Source organism: Trachurus japonicus, chromosome 12, assembly GCF_045865225.1.
Source record: "Trachurus japonicus isolate A0001 chromosome 12, Traja_1.0".
NCBI lineage: Eukaryota > Metazoa > Chordata > Actinopteri > Carangiformes > Carangidae > Trachurus > Trachurus japonicus.
Genome location: NC_140918.1, coordinates 27262691 through 27287481, shown reverse-complemented (window position 1 = coordinate 27287481; position 24791 = coordinate 27262691). Strand labels below are relative to the sequence as shown.

At 41.4% G+C, this 24791-nt stretch overlaps 1 protein-coding gene across 5 annotated transcripts in view; it reads right to left on the bottom strand.

The window, feature by feature from the left end:
* Nucleotides 1-24791, bottom strand: part of sh3glb2b (SH3-domain GRB2-like endophilin B2b) — a 41913-nt gene that overhangs the window by 7189 nt on the left and 9933 nt on the right. The window contains exons 7-11 of one of the 5 annotated variants that reach the window (XM_085794064.1): nucleotides 24426-24488; nucleotides 21630-21692; nucleotides 14681-14704; nucleotides 14489-14578; nucleotides 13212-13312 (exon numbers count right to left, since the gene is read on the bottom strand). In XM_085794064.1, coding sequence (XP_085650190.1) covers nucleotides 13212-13312; nucleotides 14489-14578; nucleotides 14681-14704; nucleotides 21630-21692; nucleotides 24426-24488 — 341 coding nt within the window. The remainder of the gene's footprint in view (nucleotides 1-13211; nucleotides 13313-14488; nucleotides 14579-14680; nucleotides 14705-21629; nucleotides 21693-24425; nucleotides 24489-24791) is intronic. The other 4 variants (XM_085794065.1, XM_085794066.1, XM_085794067.1 and 1 more) reach the window with 4 other exon arrangements.

Sequence of the window (24791 nt, the reverse complement as noted above, 5' to 3'; positions counted from 1 at the left end):
GTGTAAGATCGGTCTGCTCCCATTCATCACAGCCATGGCGATGTGGGGACAGACAGAACAGGAGCAATTAAAAAGAAAATCTTCAGAATCCTTCATTAAGACCTAAAATATTAGGTTGATTTTGCCCAGAATTGTCCTTTAAGGCACTGCTATTTGTAGTGGACAAATGAGGGTAACCTGGGACAGGGGACAGGGGAGTAAGCTGAAGTTAGACCACAGCTGTAGAGACAGGGTGACCGGGTGATGATGATCAGTAATGCAGCGCAGTCCGTGATGGAAGATCAGCCCGACAAATACACACACACGTACTATCAGACAATCAGCGATTGAGGAGGATTATTTTTTTCTTGCCGTTACAGTATAAAATAGCGAGCCTACACACCAGCAGCAACGTCCACTGTGCTCTGGCTCAGCTCAGCTGACCTGATCAGATGAACTTTTAGTGCAGGCCAGAGAGAGAACTAGTGAGCCTCCTCTGACAGCTGCAGGTGAACTACACGTCAGCTGGCTGGAGAGAGTAGCGCTTCTCTCTGTCTGTCTGTCTCTCTCTCTCTCTCTCTCTCTCTCTCTCTCTCTCTCTGCAGCACCGTCCTCGGAGGTGATGCGCGCTGTCTGTCTGTGTGTTTGTCGGTCTGATCTTCCACCATGGACTCTGCTATAGGAACCAACATCAGGAACCAATGTCAATTTGATGTTTACAATCGAGCAATTATAGAGCAGCACAAATCTCAGCGGCATCGCAGGGTAATCGTGGTGGGGAGCAATCATAGAACGACGTGCAAGTGGGGGTCTGATACTGATCTGAGACGTAGGACTGAAGAAGGAAGCTCGTGCAGTTTGAGATGTGAACAGACGAATAGTCTTGCAGTGTAAGCCCGCCTTTACACTTTATGAAAAGAAATGATACATATTATGAATTGTACTAGATAATAACTGTGGATATATTACATTAGAGAATAAAAGTGAATGATGCATCAGTAACATAAGCAGTGCTGGACTGGTCATAGTGTTAATGTGTGTTGACCTTTATTAATCGCCTCTTCCTCCAGACCACAGTATGAACTTTGGAAGAACCTGCATTTGTTTACACAAAAGGCTGGCTCCTTATTCAACAGCCATCATTAGACTGGAGAGGGCCAGCAGGCTTTCTAGAACACTGTTCACAGATCAGTGCTCTTCAGCATCTAAATATTTGTACACATATGACTGTACAGAGTCCCTGGGGATGAAAGATCATCAAACTGTCCCCTCAGGTTCTCCTAAGATCAGCCACTGAACAGGCTGTTGACTCCTGTCTATGCTATTGATTTAGTAAATGGGTTGATACACTATACAGACACTATGTTTATTACACATTACTGGCAGAGAAAGCCCTAACCTCTTGTCTTTGACATCTTTACTAAACATTTGGCTTTCGGACTGAGGTTAGCCTCACAGCAAGAAGGTCCTTGCTTCAGCCCAGAGGTATGGGGCTATGTCCTCCCGCTCCCTGTGTCTGCATGGGCTCATATGGGATATGTACATCAGGTTGATTGGTGACTTTAAAGTGTGCATAGGTGCGAAAATATGAGAATGTGAAGTTGTTTGATCCATGATCCTGCACAGATAAGAAATCAATCTTATTTGGATTGGATGGGTGGATGGATGGAAACATAGAAAGACGGATGGACGAATGAAGGAATGGATGGATGGATGGCCCAGACCAGTAGACAGGAACTAAGAAGAGTTTAGCTAGTTACTCATGTGCCCCCACATGAATAACCAGTTTGTTCAGTACCTCAAGGGAGGTCTGCGCAATAAGTCACATTTAATTTCTGAAGATAATGAAGATAAAGAGTACTGAGCTACATCCTTTCCCACAACACATTTCAGACACAGACAAAACAATTCAGTGTTGTCTGTTCTGCCTCCAGCTGCAGAAAGTAATGTTTGTTATTGCATCATAATACATCTCTTGTACATTCACCAGTTCAGTTTCTGATTAAAACATTAATCCGTGACACTGTAACTCCCTCTGGACCTCTGTGAGTCAGAGTGGGCAGAGCAGCACTGCTTTGGTGAGCTGTGATTTTGGTATTACTCAGCAAAAATCTTAGTGAGACTCACTCTTTTACATGAGTGCGTCATAAGCACTGTTTAAAGGTCAATGAATGACTTGTGTTTCCAAAGTCAAAGAGATATTGTGATAATCATATTGATCAAATTAATGGTCATTATAATTTTGAGCGAGGTATTTAAAACAATCCAAGTAACCTGGGCCAGCACTGGGATCGATGCTGTGTCCACATATTTTGGTTGTGTCAACATATTGAATGGGAAAGTGTGGGGACATTTAATGTCTGATCCTGGACCTTAACAGAAGCTGCCTTCATCAGCTCTAGTTTACTGACCGATTCCATTTGCATGTTTTTCCAAGTAAACTGTATACAACATCTATTGCACGTCTGCCTGTCCTGGATGAGGGATCCCTCCTCTGTTGCTCACCCTGAGGTTTCTCCCGGTTTCTGATTATTGGATGACCCGCTCTACCTCCAGAGCCACTGCTGCCCATTAAAGCAGAAGCGAGCGATATTTTTGTGTTAATATAAGTCTTAAATAGTTATATCTTCCGACAGCAATCACTTACATAGAGTGTTTGGACCGAAACACGGGTCTGTCAGTCCCTCTGCTCTGCTCTGAGCCGAGGAGAAAACTTTTCTTGTATCCTACAATTTTTATCCAATGAGGAGAGAGAACGGCATGAAGGGCTGTGTGTGCAGCCAAGGGATGCGCCTGAATGTGGTGACGTAGGGACGACGACTGTTATGGTGCGTTCAAGGCAGCCCGTAACTCGTGTTTTTCCGACCTGTGAAGTCGGTACCAGTTTGATCTGGTACGAGTTCACGGGTCAGAAGTTACGAGTGGCCGTTATAGTGACTTTCACAGGTAAAACAGGTCGGAAAAACACGAGTGGGTTGCCTGGAACGCTACAAAGTCGTAAGTTGTGACTTGAAGCTGTAATTTACGGTTTCAAAAGCCTGCCTGGAACGCAGCATTAGCCAAAACGACCGGATCGCTTACTTCTGCTTTAACTGTTTGTAAAAAATGGGCTATAGAAATGTATATAAATTATAAATATACATTTTTAGAATTTATAGAAATTAGAAAATTGCCTTGCCTGATGTTTCATTTTCTCCCTGAATCAGGAACTCCCTCCTGAAGGCTGCTGGAAGGTTATTCCTATCTCATGACCTCATGATTTTGAAGATTTTCTTGGTTGCACATAAAATAGTAACTTCAGAGAAATCCCCTACTGTGGACCTTTCAATTATGTCCACTCTAAGGAGAAGACAACCTCCAGCCTTTGTATACAGAGAGATGTTCTGTTAGTTAGAGGATAAAAAGTGTTGTTTTTATTCTTTCCTCTGTCGAAAACATTTGTCAGGGATACTACAGTCGAGAAGATGAAGATGTGGAGAAGTGCTGATCTTTCACTTGTTGCATGTAAACACAAAATGAACTGACGCCCTGAGTGACGCTTTTTCACTACGCACTCAAGTGCACGCTGTCAGTGAACTGACGACAAAAGAGGGAAAGTGCAGCCTAAACACACTGGAACTGGTGACACAGCACAGATCTGTTTCTCACAGTCTGCTGCTCATCTTGACAGTTTTTATGCATCCACTGCTGACACTACTAAATACACTATAAAAGCTGTTTTTTTGTTCATTTCCTGCAGCAGTAGCTCCGCTTCAGCTCTACTAAAGTTCTTGTTACATTTTGAGTCTGGGGCTCTGTCTGTAGATTTTCATTTGGGCATTTTAACTTCCTTTCCCAACTTGCTTTCTCCGCTCAGCTTTTGTGGTTTCTTTTTCTTTTTCATGCCCTTCTACGGGCAGTGATGGGGTATTTACCTATGCTAATCCTATGTTAATTAGGATCATCTGGCACGCGCTTAATTTATGAGGAGATGGGATTCATTAATTTAAGAACACAGCTACAAACATTTAGCGTTGCTAAAACGGCAACGGATGGCGACGAAGATGACGACGTTAGCATGGACCACGCCTCGGTGGACGACGAGGTGGATTTGGAAGATGCTAATGTGGCTCACCAAAACCACGGCGCTAATATTTTAGCTGCCATTCGTTCATTGTGAGCTGACTTTTCTATTCAACTGCGTGAAGTCGTCTCGTCTAACCATGAGATAAAAGAAGCAATTGGTGCTTTTTCTGAGAGGCTAACCACGGCAGAGTCCCGCATTAGCAAAGCTGAAGACGACATCTCTGGGCTAACTGGCAAGGAAAAGTCCCTTCAAAAGAAAGTTCAAGAGCTTACATTAAAACTAGACGACCTCGAAAACAGACACCGAAGATCCAACCTACGGCTGATCGGCTTGCCCGAGAAAACTGAAGGAGGAGACGCGGTCGCATTCCTTCAAACCTGGCTGCCTGAAGTCCTCGGACCCGACACGTTTCCGAGACCCGTTGTTATTGAACGTGCCCACCGGCTGCCCGGCCGACAAGACCCGAGTGGACCCCCACGCACTCTCATCATGTTAAGTTCCTTAGCTGGGAGCCTGCCTATGTTCCCACAGCCCTATCATCCCACAGCCCTATGTTCCCTCAGCCCTTTGTTCCCTCAGCCCTATGTTCTCTCAGCCCTTTGTTCCCTCAGCCCTATGTTCCCACAGCCCTATGTTCCCTCATTTCTAAGGTTTTTTTTTTTTCTTTCCAAAATTAGGCCCCATGTTCCCACATTTCCTTTATAAACATATATAAACATGCTGACTGTTGTAAACATGCTTTTGTTTTTATTTATTGTATTTTGTACCAGGGAACATCAGCGGATGGAAATTAGCCTGTGGCTACAATCCGGCTTGCTTACGATTTTATGTTTCGTTCATGAACTTGCACTGTCCCACTTTAAATAAATTGAATTGAATTGAATTGAATGATCAATTTGCATCAGATTTTATCCCCATTTCTCCCAATTTGGTAGTCAATTACACCCAACCCATTATCCAGTAGCAGTTGACTACAGATGTAATGTAGCTTTTAGCTAAATCTGGGAACATAGGGCCCTGGGAACATAGGGCTGACCCCTTCCAACACCGCTACTCCAACATAGGGTTGAGTGACAAACCCTTATACCGAAATTCACCTCAAACTCACCTCCATGAATTAGTGCAATTTAGACAACAAACTTCTACAGTAGTACAAATAGTGTTAGTAGTAGTAAACAAAGCATTAGAAAGTTTGTAGGTCATGGTGCAAAGGACCCTAGTTTGAAATTACTCCGAATCATCCCTTTAAAATAAAAATTACTTGACTTAGTTTCATTTTGAGAAAATTCTTAGAAATAAGAAAAATCTTAGAAATGAGGCAACATAAACCTGAGGGAACATAGGGCTGTGGGAACATAGGGCTGAGGGAACATAGGGCTGTGGGAACATAGGGCCTAATTTTCTAAATTTTCAGTGAAAACATTTTTCTTAGAAATGAGGGAACATAGGGCTGTGGGATCATTGGGCTGTGGGAACATAGGGCTGACCCCCCCTTGGAACTACCAAGACAAAGTCCGGGTAATGAGAGCAGCGCGTAAAAAAGGAAAAGTGATGTATCGGGAGCACCAGATCATGTTCTTTCCAGACTTGTCTGTGGAGGTACAGAAACAACGCCGTCAATACAACCATGTGAAGCTGAAACTCCAGGAGCTGCACCTGGATTTCGGGCTCATATTTCCCGCAAAGATGAAGATCTTTCATAAAGGCAGCCGACACCAGTTCAACACACCAGAAGAAGATGAAGCATTCATTCAACGGATCCGTCAGCAACAAGAGGGGTAAACAACTGTCAACATTATGCCAAAACAGAACATTAAACACATCACGTGTTATGAGTGACAGTTAAGAACACTGCCACAGTGTTTAAGTGTTGTTTATCCTGTATAACGTTACAGGTGAATATGTTTGGATGCTTACACTTGTGCGTTTATCATGAGGGTGATGGAAAACCTGATTATTGTTCACTGGGATCGGAGCACTTGACCTATACAGTTTAGGTACTACGCTTTCTGTTGTTTTATTTTTTATTTTCTATTTTTTCTCTCTTGCTCCTCTCGAAGGATCGGTGAGCTTAGCCGGGTCGCTTTAAGTGGGGAAGGTTTCTGTGTACTTGATCACAGGGGGTGGGAAGGGTTAAGAGTTCTGTGTTGTAATGAGTGTTTTAATGTTCTTTTACTTGAAATGTAAGGAGCCTTTTTTTCACAGTAATGGCAAAACAGTATCATCAGGGCCATGTCATAATCACAGTATTAATACATTAATAGGAATTTAGATCTTCAGATAATTTCCTGGAATGTTAGAGGCCTAAGAAAATTAGTTAAAGTAAAGCAAGTTATGAATCGGATCAAACAATATAATCCCAAAATAGTTTTCTTACAAGAAACACATTTGCTTTCTAATGAAACAGGTCGCTTAAAGAAAAGATGGCCAGGTCAAGTAGTCACATGCTCTTTTTCATCATATGCCAGAGGAATTGCAGTGCTTGTCCATAAATCTGTTCCTCTTCGTATTCAAAAGACGGTTCTGGATCCAGCGGGCAGATATATTATTATACAAGCTTCATTAACAAACCAAGACTTAATTCTTGTGAACTTATAAGATCCTAATAATGATGACTCAAACTTTTATAATAATGTATTTTTGCAAATTTCTTCTCTTCGGGGTGTCATAATAATCGGGGGTGATTTTAACTGCGCCCTTGACCCGAAACTTGACCACTCTTCAGGCATAGATCTGACCCATGCAAGAAGCAGGAGGATAATTCACCAATTTATGCAGGAGCTTAACCTAATTGATATTTGGAGGGTTAAAAACCCGACAAAGAAAGAGTACTCTTGTCATTCAACCACACATAATACATACAGTCGCATAGATTACTTTCTCGTGTCCAATTTGCTTGCTCCAGATGTCAATGATTGTGAATATAAGAGTATTCTCATTTCCGATCATGCTTTACTTCTGCTTAACTACTCAGCTACAACTGCTGTCAAAGGAAAAAGACTCTGGCGCCTAAGGCCACAGTGGTTACAAAATCCCAAATTCCTCGACTATGTTGGGCAAAATATTGATGACTATTGTGAGTTAAATACAACAGAAACATCCGCCTCAGTAAGATGGGAGGCTTTCAAAGCTTTTATTAGGGGTCAAATGATGGGATATACAAGAAATAAATCGAATAAACAATATCTAGAGATATTGGAGTTGGAAAGAGATATAAAGGAACTTGAAGTGGAAGTAACCGAAAACTTTAGTAGAGAAAAACAACAGAAATTAGCGATCCTAAAAGCAAAGTACAATAAGTTATCCACCAATAAAGCCCTGGCAGGATTAATTAGACTGAAGCAGACCTATTATGATCAGGGAGAGAAGGCAGGGAAATTACTTGCTTGGCGCTTAAAAACAGAACAAAATGCAAGAACTATTACAGAGATAATGAATCATTTCAAGATTTTTTTTATCAGTTAACGCTCCCCTCACTTAGTGAGGAAGCTAATGCTGATTTAGATTCCCCTATCACTTCAGCTGAAATATCTGAAGCAATTGACAAAATGAAAGGGGGAAAGGCTCCTGGCCCAGATGGGCTACCTAGACATCTATAAAATCTTTAAGAACAAGTTACTATCTCCACTGTTAGATATGTTTGTAGAAAGCTTCAATTCCGGCAAATTCCCACCATCCATGTGTAATGCACTTATAATTCTTATACTGAAGCCTGGAAAACCAGCAACAAAATGTGATTCTTATCGCCCGATTTCATTGATTAATTCTGATGCTAAAATAATTGCCAAAGTACTGGCACAAAGGCTTGAGAAGTACCTGCCTTTTCTCTCTGACCCAGACCAAAATGGATTTGTTAGGGGACGGCAAGCTTTCCACTCCGTCCGCAGGGTTCTCAATATTGTTTATACAAAGACAGAACATCCAGATACAGCAGTGCTCTCGTTAGACGCAGAAAAAGCGTTCGATCGAGTCGAGCATCAATATCTCCACAAAGTACTCGAACGCTTTGGCTTTGGTCATTATTTCTCTAATTGGATTAAAGTCCTATATAACAACTCGGTAGCATCTGTATTAACGAATGATATTATATCCAATCCTTTTAATCTTTCTAGAGGCACACACCAAGGCTGTCCTCTTTCACCCCTTTTGTTTGCGTTGGCAATTGAGCCCTTGGCTATTGCCATTAGGAGTAATCAAAATATTACAGGCATTAACATAAATGAGATTGATAACAAAATAGGCTTATTCGCAGATGATATTGTAATTTTTTTTATCTCATTTAGAACAGTCACTACATTTCATGTTTAATATCATTAGCTCTTTTAGTAAGCTATCCGGTTACAAAATTAATGAATCCAAATCTGCTATACTTTTCCTTAAGCATTCAGAAAGAATAAAACCCCCTGTTCAAACCCCATTCAAGGTGGTTAGGGATAGCTTCACATATCTTGGTATTAGAATCACTCCTAAAATTGAAGATTTTGAAGAGACAAATTATAATCCAGTGATAGAGTCAGTCTCTGAATCTATTAATAGATGGTCATTGCTACCAATTTCCATGATAGGGCGGATCAGTATACTCAAAATGAGTGTTCTTCCGAAATTTCTTTACCTCATTCATTCCATTCCTCTTAGTCCTCCTATTAATTTTTTTTCAAAGATGAAAAGCATGTTTTGTAATTTCATTTGGAACAACAGACGGGCTAGACTTCGTTTATCTTTGCTTTATCTCCCCTACGATAGAGGAGGCTTGAAACTCCCAAACCTCCAATGGTATTATTGGGCTGCCCAACTCACTACTGCCTCTTGCTGGTTCTCGCAAAAAACGCCACAGTCTTGGATGAGTATGGAAAGAAGTATGTCATCCCCTCTACCACTCAATTCATACCTATATTCAGCTAAATTAAAAGAATTAAAAGCGTTAACACTTAACCCCTTTGTTAAAAACACAATTCTAGTATGGTATGAGGTTCATAAACATAAAGGTGAGATACCTGTGATATCTCAATTTACACCAATCTGGGGCAATAGAGATTTTAAACCTGGCCAAAAAGATATGGGCTTCAAAATTTGGGCAAACAAAGGTCTTAGTAAAATTGCAGATTTATTTGACACAACACTCTCTTGTCGTTTGTCGATCTGAAACAAAAATATGACATCCAACCAAACCATTTTTTCAAATACCTGCAGATAAGAAGCTATATATATTTAAGTTACAGAAGTCTTTATCTCTCCCTACACTTAGCCCTATAGAAGAAATAGCAACAAATCAACATCCTAAGAAGGGATTGACTTCAAGCTTCTATGCATCAATCATGGAAGGTTCAAAGGTTTCCTCAGATAGGAAAAGATTGGCATGGTGTGAGGATTTAAATTCAGTAATTTCCACTGAGGACTGGCAAAAGATTTGCTTAAAATCTCAAATACAAACAATAAATACCCATTTTGAACTACTTCAGTACACGTGGATAATGAGAATATATGTAACACAAACTCAACTAAATAAATTCAACCCCAATAACCCTGACACGTGTTACAAGTGTGGTAGAGAGGGCACAATATACCATTGCCTATGGGACTGCCCACTGATTCAGACCTTTTGGAGTGAGGTGATGGATATGATTTTGCAGGTTACAGGTATAAAACTAATATTAGACCCCAAACTTTGTATTCTTGGTATTTTTCCGATAAACCTTAACCTTAAAGCAGATATCAGTGGAATGTTTTTGTTAATATAAGTCCTAAATAGTCCTATTTTCCGTCAGCAATCACTTACATGAAGTATTTCATCCTAAACACGAGTCTCTCCGTCACTCTGCTCTGCTGTAACCCGAGGAGAAAATTTTCCTTGTGGGATACAAGTGTTATCCAATGAGGGGAGAGAACGGCATGAAGGGCTGTGTGTGCAGCCAAGGGATGCGCGTGAATGTGGTGACGTAGCACGAGGACCAATTGATGCCTGACAAGGGCGGGGGCTGCTAACTCATGGTGCGTTCAAGGAAACTCGTACTTTGTGTTTTTCCTTCCTGTGAAGTCATACCAGTTCGATCTGGTACGAGTTCACGGGTCGGAAGTTACGAGTGGCCGTTATAGGGAACTTTCACAGACAACAGGACGGTAAAAACACGAGCTACGGGTTACCTGGAACGCTACCAAGTCGTAGTTGTGACTTGAAGCTGTAACTTACGGTTTCAAAAGCCTGCCTTGAACACAGCATTAGCCGAAACGGCCGTGCCGCTGTTATCTGCTTTAACAAGGCAAATAAATCTATGATTATTTTTTGCATGTTACAAGCCAAATACACTATAGCAAAGTCATGGAAATCCACTACTAAACCAAATATTAGTGTCTGGCTTGCAGGACTATCAGACTCGCTGGCACTGGAAAAACTCACCTTTACGTTAAAGGGTAAATATCTAATCTTTGACAGTATGTGGAGATCTTTTATGGTGTTCTTGGAGGGGAGGAAAGCATTGGAGGCATGTTTGTTTTCCGTTCCTTATTTATATTTTGGAATGTGTAATTAACACATGCTACTGCCCTGTGATGTGATGTATGTATCATTTAAAGGAGTCATCACCCGGAAAACGCATTTTTCCTTGTTAAAACATATACTGGTGTTGGACCTCAGTGGAAACTTGCCTGAAAACCTGGGGTTTGAAAGTGGCTGAGTTTTTTCGTTTGGGCTCTTTGTTTAAGCCAGAGTAGCTCATGAGGCTGCACACAGCAAAATTACGAGATTTTGATTCTGCTCCTACGGTGACGTCACCGTGGAGACTGCTTTCATAAACACACCTCTCTTCCACCACCCCGACTTCCACCGCGCCGCCATTACTTATTGTTTTATTTCCCACTGTAGCGCTGTTATTTCGTCACTTTATTAAGTTTTAATAATTTTTCATGCGAGAAAGTAAGGGTTTAGATCCCCAATGTGCGGTTAGTTTATCCAAATGACGGCTAGAAGTTGGGAGAAGTGAGGTGCAGCCAGCTGCAGTGAGCACCAGAGGAGAGGAGGAGGAGTGACTCCTCAACCCGCCTGCAGTGCTAGCCGGCCGATAACGACATCGCCATGCCACCGGCGGAAACGATCGTTAATTTATTAAGTTTTAATATTTTTCCATGCGAGAAAGTAAGGGTTTAGATCCCCCATGTGCGGTTAGTTTATCCAAATGACGGCTTAGAAGTTTGCTTCGCGTTGGGAGAAGTGAAGCTCCAGCGAGGCAGAGGAGCGGAGAGTGACTCGTCAGCAACCCGCCTGCAGCTGCTCGTTAACCGGTCAAACTACGTTGTCATGCCTGCGGAGGGAACGGTCGTTAATTAACTTGCCCGCAGGTTTGTAGAGGTTTACCGCCGACTGGTTCAATTCTTTTTAGGAGATAAATGTTGGTCTCATTGATGAAATCTAACAATTGTGGCAGTCGTATTAGTTTGTTTGAATGAAAAGTGAAGCTTCACACAGAGCAGCAGCAGCTTTGCACCGGGGCTCTGTAGCCTACGTAGCCTACAGAAATCACCACATTTGCATCAATAAATACATGTTTTACAATGAACTGATTGGATACATAAAAAACCAGGTGATGACTCGTTTAAGATGTGCCTTATTGTGACAGTTTTGTTCTGCACCTGTATTTTACTTGTTGTGTGTGAATATTTATTCTGAAAAAAAATTAATAAACACACTTGTTTAAAAAAAAAAAAAAAAAGCAATAGAGACTTGGACTCCATCTCCGTCTGTTGCACTTAAAATACTACAAGATCAAAGGCCAAAAGTCAATATAAAATACCTGTGATCTTTGGACCCTCAGGTGGCACTGCATAAAAAACAACAGGTCTGATTCTATAAGGGACTGCATGACTGCATGACTGCATGGGCTCAGAATCACTTCCACAAATTATTGTCTGTTAACAAATGCAGGTTCTGTCAGGACCACTAGATGTATGTCAAAAAAATATTTAATTACTTGCACAAGTTTTATTTGGCGGTATGATACTGTTCTGGGACGCCCTGCTCTGAAAGCCTGAGGCAGGAAGAGCACTTTCCTGCCCTTCATGAACGGCATAAGCAGGGAGCAGACAGAGCAGAGCAACTAACAAGACACAATGATGAGGTTCATGACAGATACAGGAGGAGCTGGGGTGGAGGTGGGCTGCAAAAAAGCCGGCAGAGGAAGCAGCAGCAAGGGAGGTGACGTCGGGCTAGAGCAGTTTAAATAGTGTGCAATTTCCCAATAGGAAGCAGCTGCTGATTTAGAGCTTGACGTCATGGCCTGCCAGAACTAACGCTACGCTTGATTTAAAGCTCTATAATTGAAAAAAAAAAACACATGTGAGACCACCATCCATCCGGCCATATGTGAAAGGACTGACGCAAAGTGGAAAACTTCTGTGGTCAGATGAAGCAAATTTTGAAATTGAAAGGGAAGGGACCATCTAGCCTGTTATCAGCACACAGTTTAAAAGCCTGCATCTCTGATATGGGGGAGCATTAGTGCTTATGGCATAGGCAGCTTACACATCTGGAAAGGCACCTTTCAATTCGGAAAGGTTTTAAAACAACATATGCCCCCTTTCAGATAAACCCCTCTTTAGGGAAGGCCTTGCACATTTCAGCAAGATGATGCTAAATGGCATACTGCATCCATTACTGTACATAAGCATGTTTTTGTTTTTGTAGCAGCAGAGAGGTGCTGAACTGGCCTGGCTGCAGTTCTCACCAACTGAAAACATTTAGATCATAAAACGAAAAATCCTGCAAAGAAGACCCAGGACTGTTGAACAGCTGGAATTCTACATCAGACAAGAATGGAACAACATCCTCCTCCAAAAACTGTTCCCAGATGTTGACGGACTAGTGGTGGTTAACATAGGTCTGTCCCAAACTTTTTAGAGATGTGTTGCTGCCATTAAACTCAAAATGAACTGTTTTCCGCCTCAAAATGGTACAATTCTTTATGTTAAATATCTGATGTTTACTCAAGCATCGAGGCAACTCACAGCCTGTAATACTGGGTGTATGATTGGAAACAAAAAAGTGAATCACCTGCGAAAACGTGACACTTTTTGTTGCTGCCGACCGCCGACTGACCTGAGCATTATCCTCATCTAACCTCCATGTGTCAGACTGCTGGTGCAGCTGGGGTCACTGTCAGCAGTAGTGGATGCTCACCTGCTCAGCTCCCTCTGAAGCTCGTGCATGTAGTGGTGACACTGGGCGTAGTACGTGGCCTGAGCCTCCGCAAAGTCCTGCAGACAGCGCAGGTGGTTGAGCTGTCGATGGAGGACAGAAGACATAGTGAGCAGAACACGATGGCTCCTTTCATCAAGCACCTACACACACATGACTCACATGACCCTACCCTGAAAAGTCTGTGGGGGAACAAACACGTTTGGAAATACACTCACAATGATCCGGATTATGAAATCCCTTGATCAGGCAATCCGTTTTAGTTTTGTCCCACTTGTTCAGAGCAAAGTTGGATTCCATAAATCTGATCCAGATACAAACTTTTCAAGACCACCAAATCCAGATAACGAGTGCTGACTGGGACTGCGTATCACACTAAAGGCTGCTAGGTATGTAAACAAACAGGTAGAATAGCAGCATGGGGTCATTCAAAGTGTGTTTATTTGAAAATGGTGTGTATATACTGCTTTTTTCAACGACTTAAACAGCCAGACCCTATCAGGCCTACAAAAAATAATCAAAAAAGGAAATATACATTACTCAAATACAGTGTGAATGTGTTTTGATTAAAAAAAAAAAAAAAAAATTCAAAATTAGAATGTCATTAAAATGTCCAGTAGTTGGTAAAAAAAAAAAAAAAAGAGTTCTTAATTTGTTGAATGATCAAAAGTTAATTTAATTTACTTCATCACTCACATGCAATATATAGCCTACATAAATAAATGTTGTTATGCCACATGTTAAATGCTGTTTATTTGACTAGTTTGAATTTAATTTAAATCACATTTTGTTCCTGAACTTCACCCTGAATCCACCAAACTGTTGGGATCAGAACAATCCAGATGTTTTTATCCTGTGTGTCACCCCCCCCCTCTCTGCCTCCCATTTCCTGTCTCTCTCAACTGTCCTATCCAATAAAAATCTTTTTTTTTTTTTAAACACCCCATTTTCAGTACTTCATCCAATCCATTATCCAAAATCCAATCAGATAACCTTTGAACAACTGGACCCTGGAGATAGTTGGATTAGCATAAAGATGGGTAGTCTAGCTGTGTCCGAAATCACCTTCTTTAATTATCATGTTCTATCCTATTTGTTTAGTCTGTATGTCATGTGTCATGTGTTTCATCAGGGCAGTGAGATCTGATACAGAGAGTTGGTTCAGTGATTCTGTATAATCCTGCACGTCCTCGTTCTGACTAACTGCCCCTCGCCGCTGGCTCACACAGAAGGTCACACAGCCAGCAACACTGACTCACATGTGTGCTGCTGATGCCTTCCAGAAGCAGTCTGGTAACCTCGGCCTGCCGGTCGAACTCTGTCTGGGCCACACGGAGCTCGTGCTCTGCCTGCAGGTTCGAAACAGAGCGTTAGAACGAGTACATCTTAAACACACACACACACACACACACACACACACTGATGCAGCGTGCACCGGTGGAGGCACTTACTTTGTCCACTTCCTCGCTCAGCAGCTGAGAGGAGAACAGAGGAGAACAGTCAGGAACCATGGTCAGACTCAGGTTAACAAGCTCACAGATCAGACATGTTCCTCACAGACACTTCTACACCAAAGGTCACTAAAACTAAACACACATGCTACTCTAGGTTCTACTCATTAAAAAATGCAAAACAACTTATTCTATTTTCCCCTTGTTTTATTTCTTTATTATGCATTTGTGACAATTTTCATTTTGTTATTTTCATTCTAATTCCATTGCACATTATATCAGTGTAATTATTTTCTGTGTTTTGGCTTGTCTTTTTTATGTATATGTATTTGTGTGCGGACTCAAAGATGAGTGACCACTGTGCGGAAGCTGATGTTATCCAAATGAAGAAATAAAGATGTGTTAAAGCTGAAGTAAGGAAGTCTTTATCTGTCTTTAGTTGAAATCTGTTTTTGTTATTAGACAGTTTCGTTTTCAATTCTAACTTTATTCCTCTGACTCCAATTTTCAGGGACCAGCCATTAAAAATAATTGATTGATTCTAGTGATGAATCTTCCAGCCCCGGACTGGGCCGGAGACTGAGTTCAGTCTTTTGCCTCTCTAGTACTAGTAGTGGGGTTCCTGGACTCTCAGTCATTTCAAACTGATGTGAAAGCTTTGTTTTCACTTCTAATTTATTCTATTTTCAAAATGCTCACAAGTGAAATTATGAATCTTTGAAAAATGTTTTCTTTTTCATTCCTATTTTAAGTCAGCTCTGTTCAACTGGAGTTGAAATATCGATGTTTTGAATATTCTGGTATGGCAAATATCAAATATGGCTGCCAATTTCTGTGCATTAAAAAAAAGTGTTCTTTATTTTTTAGAATGATGCTTAATTTCTATCCTATTGACCCTAAAATGGTGATTTGGTGCCTATACCTGTGTTTTCGTGAATGAGTAACTGAATACAAATAAAATGAACATGATTGGAGCATATCTTGATATATGACATTTCACACAAATGAGACAATAAAGCAAATGTAAGGAACTAGAGTTAGATATGAGAATAAGATAAGTCCCTCATGTTACATTTTGTATTTATAATTTACACACTTATTCTATCACAAGAGAACAGGCAAACAGAGCTGTCTTACTGTAATTGTCCTGGCTTGGTAGCTTGGTAGTTAATTCTCAGACAAGTGCATGAGCTGTACCGATTTCTCTCATATTTTGAAGGTTAGCAAACAAAGTTAAAAATGTCAGTATCCTTATGTGTTTTGAATGAATAAGGAAAGTCATGTAGGATAAGTTGTTTGAGGTAATACATCCCAGCAGTGTGAGCTAGCATTAGCCAAAGTGTTTGCTCACACAAGGTTAAACTAAGGGCTACCTACTGTACAATATATGGCTGCTTTACTGAGGAAGAAATGGTGGTTTCATAATGTGCATGTCTGTGCAAGTGAAAGTGTAAGAAACTAGCTGCTGCAGAGCAAGACTGACAAAATATTGTGCAAGTTAAGCCGATGGCAACATATTATTGGCACAATTAAAAAATGCCACTGTATTGTATTGTATTGTAGGAGTGTCAGATGATAGAAACCAATCAATCTACAAGACTGTTTGAAAGACATCAAGTCCTGGATGTCTTCTAACATCCTCCTACTAAATTCAGATGAAACAGAAGTTACTGTGAACATCTCAGGGACACTTTTTCTACTCAGATTGCTAGAAACTGTGAGGAACCTTGGAGTCATTTTTGACTGGGATATTTCCTTCAGCTCCACATAAAACATGTGACTAGGACCGCCTTCTTTCAGCTGCGCAGTATTGCTAAAATCAGGAATATCCTCTCTCAGAGTGATGCTGAGAAACTGGTCCATGCATTTATCACTTCTAGACTGGACTACTGGAACTCTCTGTCAAGGATGTCCAAAAAACTCTCTCAAGAGTCTCCAGCTGGTCCAGAACGCTGCAACGAGGGTTTTGACAGGAGTTAGGAAGAGAGAGCACATCTCTCCCATTTGAGCTTCTCTCCACTGGCTTCCTGTAGGATTTAGAATGGACTTCAAAATCCTTCTGCTGACTTATAAGGCTCTTAATGATAAAGCTCCATCTTATCTTAAGTACCTCATCCTTCCTTACTGTCCTACCAGAGCACTCCGCTCCCAGAACGCAGGTCTGTTAGTGACTCCCAGTATCTCTAGAAACAGACTGGGAGGTAGAGCCTTCAGTTACCAGGCTCCTGTACTGTGGAACCAGCTCTCGCCGGACAGACACTCTAACTCCAGGCTTCCAGGCCTTTCTCTATGACAGAGCTTTTAGTTAGGGCTGGTCCATGTAGCGCTGAACCATTTTATAGCTACAGTATGCTGCTATAGGCTTAGACTGCCGGGGAACACATCAGGTTCACATGATCTCCTCCTTTCGTCTGCTTCTACCACCAGAAGCTGCCTCCATCAGCGCTTGTTACCGGAACGATTCCATTGCCATGTTTTTACATATTCTGTGTTATAAACTGTTTTCTTTATACAACATCTCTTGCACGTCTGCCCGTCCTGGGTGAGGGATCTCCTCCTCTGTTGCTCACCCTGAGCTTTCTCCAACTTTTTCCCTGTTTTTCCTCAGTCGATGCGAGGGTCTAAGGGCAGAGGATGTTGTTACAGTATAATGCTGTGTAAAGCCCTTTGAGACAAACTGTTGGACAGGGTGGAGTGGCTATACAAATAAACTTGCTTTGTCCGCCTAGATTATTAAAACAAAACAAAAAAGAACACTATGCCTTAGCTCACTAGGTCTTCGATCCACTTTCTATTTTTGTGGATTTGTGCTAATACCGGACAAAATGTTGCTTATGTGAGTGTAACGGATGTACACTCACTCCACCCATAAAAGACGTGCTAACCAACCTGCCAAGTGATTGTCAACCTCTTGGCGAAGAGGTTAGCATCGTCGCCTCCGGTGCGGGAGGTCGTGGGATCGAACCCCACCTAGGGCAGGCCGTGACAAACACAACGCAGAGGGCCAGATATGACATCAGCTACATGGGCAATATGCTTAAATTACTAATTGCTACTCCTGATCCTGAATCCATACATGCCTCATATGTTCAGATCGGACAATCCAATCAAGAGTTTAAACTGTTACCATCATTTCGGTAAGACTGGTGGGGCTTAGGGAACTGGTGTGGTGACCCCCCCTAAAGGCCAGTTTGTAACCTGAGCGCTTGACACTGGAACCAAAATTGTTCTATAGACCCTTAACTTCAAGTTAGAGGTGAAATCAAAACTTTTGCATCAATTACCCATACACAAGCTGTGTATGGGTAATTTGTACTTGCATGCAATGACACAACACAGTCACAACAACCTCTCTCCAAGGCAATACCGGTTAGGTTTTCTTCAGCTGACTCTTACGTCATAGGGTTTCTGCTAAACTTGATTCATAACAGATGCAGTGCTTTTGACCAGGCAGGGCTGAATGTGACTCACATTGCGTCTACACTGCCTATACACCGGTTTTACATAATAAAGTTAAACAAAAGATTATATGCTAAATGAAATACACATTTTGATTATATAAAGTAGCATAATATGATCCACACATTTTTTTAAATGATTTTTATACTTGAAAAATGTGACATAATATAATACTTTGTCATAACTGATCCTGTCCCAGAGCTCAGTGGGGTCCTCAAGGGCAGTAACCTTCTCATACGGTGGCAAGAAAAAGTATGTGAACCATTTGGAATTTCTTAATTTTCTGCATTAACTTCTTTCCAAAAAATAATAATAATAAAAAATAATAATAATAAAAAAATAAAAAATCATCACTGCATGCCTGCACTTTGGTAAAGAGCTCCTTCACACCCCACACTATGGGGAAACCACATCTGCACAGAGTTGCATCAGATTTTCACTTTCTTGTGATCTTCATGTCTGACTATTTGTATAATGCGACATCAGCAAACCACATTAAACTAGCTTGGATTGGTTTCACAAGCCTGCACATATAAATGACGCTACTAATGAGTGGCCGCCTGGTAGGTAGATAAATCCCAGCAGTAAATCTGTAGAGATATGAAGAAATATCACTGAGTTGTAGCTTCCAACTGTGATGGGTCCCCCACTCAGGATGTCATCATTACTTCCACATTACATAGGATCATGACACATCAATCAGGTCTTTACGACCTGTGCTGTGACTCTCACTACTTCTCATCGGATTACGACATCTGGGTTTTTTTTTATGAGGACCTGTGCCTGGGGGATGCCCTCAGCCTCTGGTCACCCAGCAACCTGACTCAGGACCAGCTGTGGTGGAGGTGGAGGTGGAGGTGGAGCACCACCTCTGCCTTATTCCTGTTGACTCACATACAGCACATACAGCCCCGAGTTGAATTTGCCTGGAATTGTCCTTTTACTCTGTCAGTGATTCTTATTACTATGGCCGCAGTCGAGTGATTTTTTTTTCTCCAGAAAATGTCTTCTCATTTTTTCTCCCTTGTTGCCATGGTGAATCATAGTATGTATTAGTGCTCCGTGATTTTCTCATCAGCAGGAGCTCAACTCCACTGAACTAATTCTGATCAGCTGTTCTGGAACAGAAGCAGTGAAGCTCCAGTATGATTCACCATGGCAACAGGGGAGACAAAGCTGTGGTGGCGTGGGGAAGAACTGCTGACAACACAAGTTTTGATGCAGTCATTTCAAATTTCAAATTTAACATCACTGTCTTTTAATATTAGCCTATCAACAAGTGGTTTAATGTTGTTCAATGATTCTATTTTCATTTTGGTGTATAGTAATCCCACTGCCACCGATAATAAAAAACATAGTTCAATCAAGTAGCTAAGGCACTTTTTGTAGGGTTAGAGCCTCATGCACCTCCCTTTGGTTTTATCCATATTGAACATACTAAAAAAAAAAAAAAAAGGTAATTCAGTGGCTATTTCAACTGGTAGCAGATTTTACCCACAAAAAGACGCTGTTTAATCAACAAACATCCTGTCACATCTGACAGAGGCAGAGGAGCTGACTCTGAGTCAGGTCACTATCTCTACTATCTAGAGATAGTATTATAAGGTATTCAATGTTATCCTTGTGTTTTTTCCCAGTTGCCTGTTGTGAAGAGTTGTAAGATGGACAAAACCAACAAAGAAATTTGGCAAATTAGAAAGACAGACTTGAGTCATTGAGTTACTGGAGCACCAGTTAGAAGTGGTGAATGGTCACAGGTGGATTACCGGTATGTTAATTGTTGGGAAAAATATACGTAGCTATATAAATATGCCTACTAATTTTTGGATTCCTCTGTATGTCCTATAGAGAATTGACAATAAAAAATCTTTAAGTCCTTGAATGGTTGCTTTTCTATTTGTGGGATATATTGTAAAGGTAACCAAATGAAGTGTGTTATTTGACTGCTGGGGGAGATGATTGATTAATCTGCAAATTACAAAAATGAAGAACAATGCAAAGAATTTGCTCAGATTTGAGAGCACGTCAGCGGTGTGTAAGATTCCCGGCCGGAGAATGTCATCAAGATAAGATGGACTGTGATCAGAAACAGCACCGTATAATGAAGCTAATTAGGCATAAAGCCAATCATTTCTGCTTGAACATGGACCGGATTGATAAGGAACAGATATCCCATGTCAGACAGCTCCATCAGGCTGAGCAAGAGGAGGTCTGGTGGGGTTGTAACCAATAGTAACTGACTCAGAGTTTCAGTTTCATCCGTATTTGTTATGATCTGTGCCAAACACCTTCACTGCGTAGGCCTACTTGAGGCTGTTCTAAATTCTCTTGAAGTCTCGTGTTTGGGACTTTACTCAGACCACTTGATGATGAGGATTGAATGGGTTGTAAATAATGGAGTGATGTATCACAGCGTGTCAGATGCTGGACCGGAGCCTGAACTGAAATTGACCTTTACTCTACATCTGCAGAGAATGAAGGAAGCTTGTTGTATTGTGCCCCCGTGTGGTCAACTGGTGTTACTGCGAGGGAGCAACTTCACCAGTGGAAAAACTGTGGAGGAGACAAATTCAATGAGAATGTTTATGCTATGATCAACTAATGAGGTCTGTTTTAGTCAGATTACCTGTATCTAAACCAATACTCTGTACTTAAATATATATACTAAAGTGATAGTTCAACATTTTGGCAAATTCACCTATTGCCATAATCCCTATAGTCATAGGAGTAGGTTCATTACCTTTAATTATTGGTGCATATTTTTTGAGATCTGCAGGGCAGAGTCGTGAGCTGCTCAGCGAACACAATGGAGGTGAACGGTACAGGTCCCCTGTCCCGCAAAACTCATCAAATACACAATCTAACAACTCCAAAAACACTCTCTTGGAGATGTTGTGACATTCACATTCACCACTCTATGAGATAATAACGTATAATTATGTAACATTACAACACATGAGGCAAATACTCGGAACTACTTGCGCTTTTGAAATCACTCCGCCCAGCTGCCGTGTCTGGAATGTAGTTCCGGCTACGCATTTGCCTCAAAAACAACTCCGTCTTGTAATGTTACATGATTATTTCATGGCGTGGTGAATCTGTGGTGTTTTGGCTATGACTATTGGGATTATGGCAATAGGCAAATTAGCCAAAATGTTGAACTATCCCTTCAAGTTATTTTTTCAGCACAGTGGAGGTATGAAAGGGAACAGGGAGCGAGAGAATGGGAGAACAGAGACACAGTCCTGGTCAGGAGTTGAACCAGGAATCTCCTGCAAAGAGCCCATATGGAGCATCTGTTACACTGGCGTCTCCTTTTTTCCCCAAACTTGTGCGAAAAATTACAAAATGCCACAGTGACTAAGGGGCTAACAAGGTGGAGGAGTGGACGGGGGTTAAAGTTGGGCTGAATCACCGGAGACTAGAACCAGAGACATCTCTACCACCACAAACAAACAGCACAGAGTTCTAGGAGATGTTTGTGTCCAACCTTCCTCTGCTCTGAGACACTGGGATCCGTTGCCACGTCCCAGCTCTCCCAGCCACTCTGCAGCTGGTTCACGGAGAGACGTAAAATGTCAACAAGCCTCAATTTTTAAGTAAACACATAATCAGTTAGAAAAAAACCTTCACTTAACAAAACATACAACATAAGCCGAGGATTTTCCTCGACTCCGATTAAACATCTGCAGGACACTCTTGGTTGCGTCAGTTCAGTCTGAACCGACCGCTGTGTCCCGCTCGCTTCATAAACGCGGTGCCAGAGGTCACCGAGTCTGTGCTTAAACCTGCTGCTGACACAGCTGAACAGAGGTCAAAGGTCACATGATTCAGTTCAAATCGGTGCAGCAATTCCCAAAAATCCCAGTCTTTCATCATGTAGGGAACACCGGGAATGGAAGTAACGCAGATCAGTTGAAACGCTTCCAATAATGATTCAGTATTGACGGCAGCCCGTCACAACGATACATGTGCTTTCAATCAGGCCGAATCCATGGAGCGGTGGATAACGTCATATATCATACATGTTTTACGATGTGTATATCTGCGTAGTCTTATCTGTCATTAGAGATTAGGAGTTACGGGGTGCGTTTGTGTTGTGGTGCTGCCGAGACGAGAGCTGGGACACCGGAGGTGCTGATCTCACAAGGTTGGTTTTCAGTCAAGAGAGGCTACGTGGAAGGAAGAGAGCCTCCATTCTACCTGTAACAAGTCATTTACCGGTAACTATCACAATTACTCTTTAATTACAATTACAAATTACTTTTAACTGGTTATGCAAACGTCTCTCATTTCTGCTGAGGCCGCTGTATAACCCAAAACAGCAGATGAGGCCATCGGAGGGAAGATAAGCTATTTCTTAGTGTAACTCTTTTCCTTTGGACGAAACGGTCTTCGGCGCTCAGACCTGAGAAGTTTCTTTACGACAATACGCGCTAGAGCTCATGAGAAATGCAGTCTTCATTCTGGCAAACCACTACCGCATTTGTCCACAGGGGGTCATCAAAATCAACACGAAATGAAAGTTCTTTGTAGATGCTGTAATTAAGGTAGAAATCTTGCATAGTTCCTCTTTAAAATCCTTTTTATTACTTTTAATGGTGCTGGTCCGCTGCAGGCCAACCCAAGGTCTAGGTTAAAAACTCTAGAGATCAGACTTCCTACACACATTTTTTTAAAACATTAATTTACACTGATAGTTTCACTCTTGATCAGTTTCATTTGGATTGTGCATGTGATTTGTTTTGATTCATGTGAAGGATTTTGTTTTATATATTTAGAGGGCTACACATGTTAACTGCTATTACTAAAGTCTGGCACTTTTTACATCTGTTGTAACATTGCAGTTTAATTATAAAATGATTAAAGCCCATTTTTTCTTCATGACAAGATGAAAACAGATTTCCTTCAGATGAATGAGTTTCTGAACCCGCCCAGCTCCTCTGACTCTGAAGTAATAAAACTGGTATGTCTGAGCTGTTGTTCTAGGGTTGTGTCTAAATCCTGTCTTCTCCACACTCCCCAAAAACTCACTGCTCATCACAGTGTTTGTGTCATATCAAAATTTCCAAGTAAAAAACCAGCACATTCAAACAACAGGGATGAGACATGCTGAAAACATGCTGCGTCGTCAGTTTCATGTCATGCAGTGCTGCTGCTGTCTCAGTCTGACCTGCTCCCTGCTGCAGGACCAGAGAGCAGTAAAGATGCTGCTTTAATATAGAGGCACTACAGGTGGGTGATAACAGTGTTGGTGTTCAGCTCACATGTGTTATATATAAACAAATAAAATGAGTGCTTTGTGGCCGTATTTATTTCTCTCTCACTGGTTGACAGACCAGTTAACTGTTCTTCTCCATCACAGAGAAACAGGCTGAGAGTCTTGTTGCACTGGTACGACAATGTGGGGCTAATCTGCTAACATAATGCATATTATTACAGATAGAATCTACACATTAGAGCTGATAGAAAAATGAGTTGATATTGCAGTATGAATGTTTCATCATATAATCTACACACACCCTGAAGGTTTTTATTTCAGACATAGAGGTCATTTGAATCTGACTTGTGGTGAGTCATTGACCTTCTATTTTCTGCCCTATCACTCTTCATTATAATCATATTATCTAATAAAAATGCACATTTGCTTTGACATCATGAAGACTGTCCATGTCCAGGTGGGTAATGGCTTCACAATGTCTGTGGGTTTGAAGGTGTGAGATTAAATTCATGAGAGAATCTTTAAACCTCATGTTTTGAGGATCATTTTGTTGATATGAAGACAACACATCAAACACATGATTTGTTATTCAGTGGTATTTTGGGAGGAGTTTGCCTTTAAAACAGTTGGATTTGTGTATGATGGTTGTTTAGGGGTTTGGGGCCAGGCTAATTACTGGAGTTGAGAAACAACAAAACAAGAGATGCTGTGAAATATCTGTCCCAAGAAAAAACAGTAATGTCAAAAGGTATGTGATTATTTTTAAGTTTATATCATTTTAATTTACAATGCTCAGGTCTGAGGAGGTGGTGAATAAACACAGTGATTAAGTCTTAGTTAAAACGTGATGTGGGGGCTGTAGAGTCAGACCCCCAACACTGTAGCCACAGCCGTGATATCTACTGAACACTGCATGTTTTTTTTTCCTGTTATTTCTTGCTACTACACTCTGGCTTTAATGTGTCTTTAAGCTGTGAGTGTCAATAATTAAAGTGGAGGCAGATAACAGACAGTTCACTGTGAGTACAAGTGTTAGCATGTTAGCCTGGGTGCTGCTGTTCTTACCGCTGATGCACTGGCGGACAGAACATAATTTCGAGGCCTTGTCTCCTGAAAATCAGGTGCAGCCTACAAACAAGAGCAGGAGGGGGGGGGGCAGGTTGACACAGTCATGCAGTTACAGTCATTCAGCAGAAATAAAGAAGAAAAACAAAAAAGAAGTTAGCCAGAAGCATAAACGAGCATGAGGAACACTGAGCAGGTGAAACACAAGAGCAGATCAATTCAATTAGAGCAGGTTCACAGCAGAGGGCGCTGTAGAGTCCCAGAGTTACTTTGTGGAATATCATCATTAAATTGGGCTTTTGTCAGCGTGTGTCTGAGCTCGGCACTGCAGGACTCTACAGCTTTCATTTCTCACAGTCTGAGCTC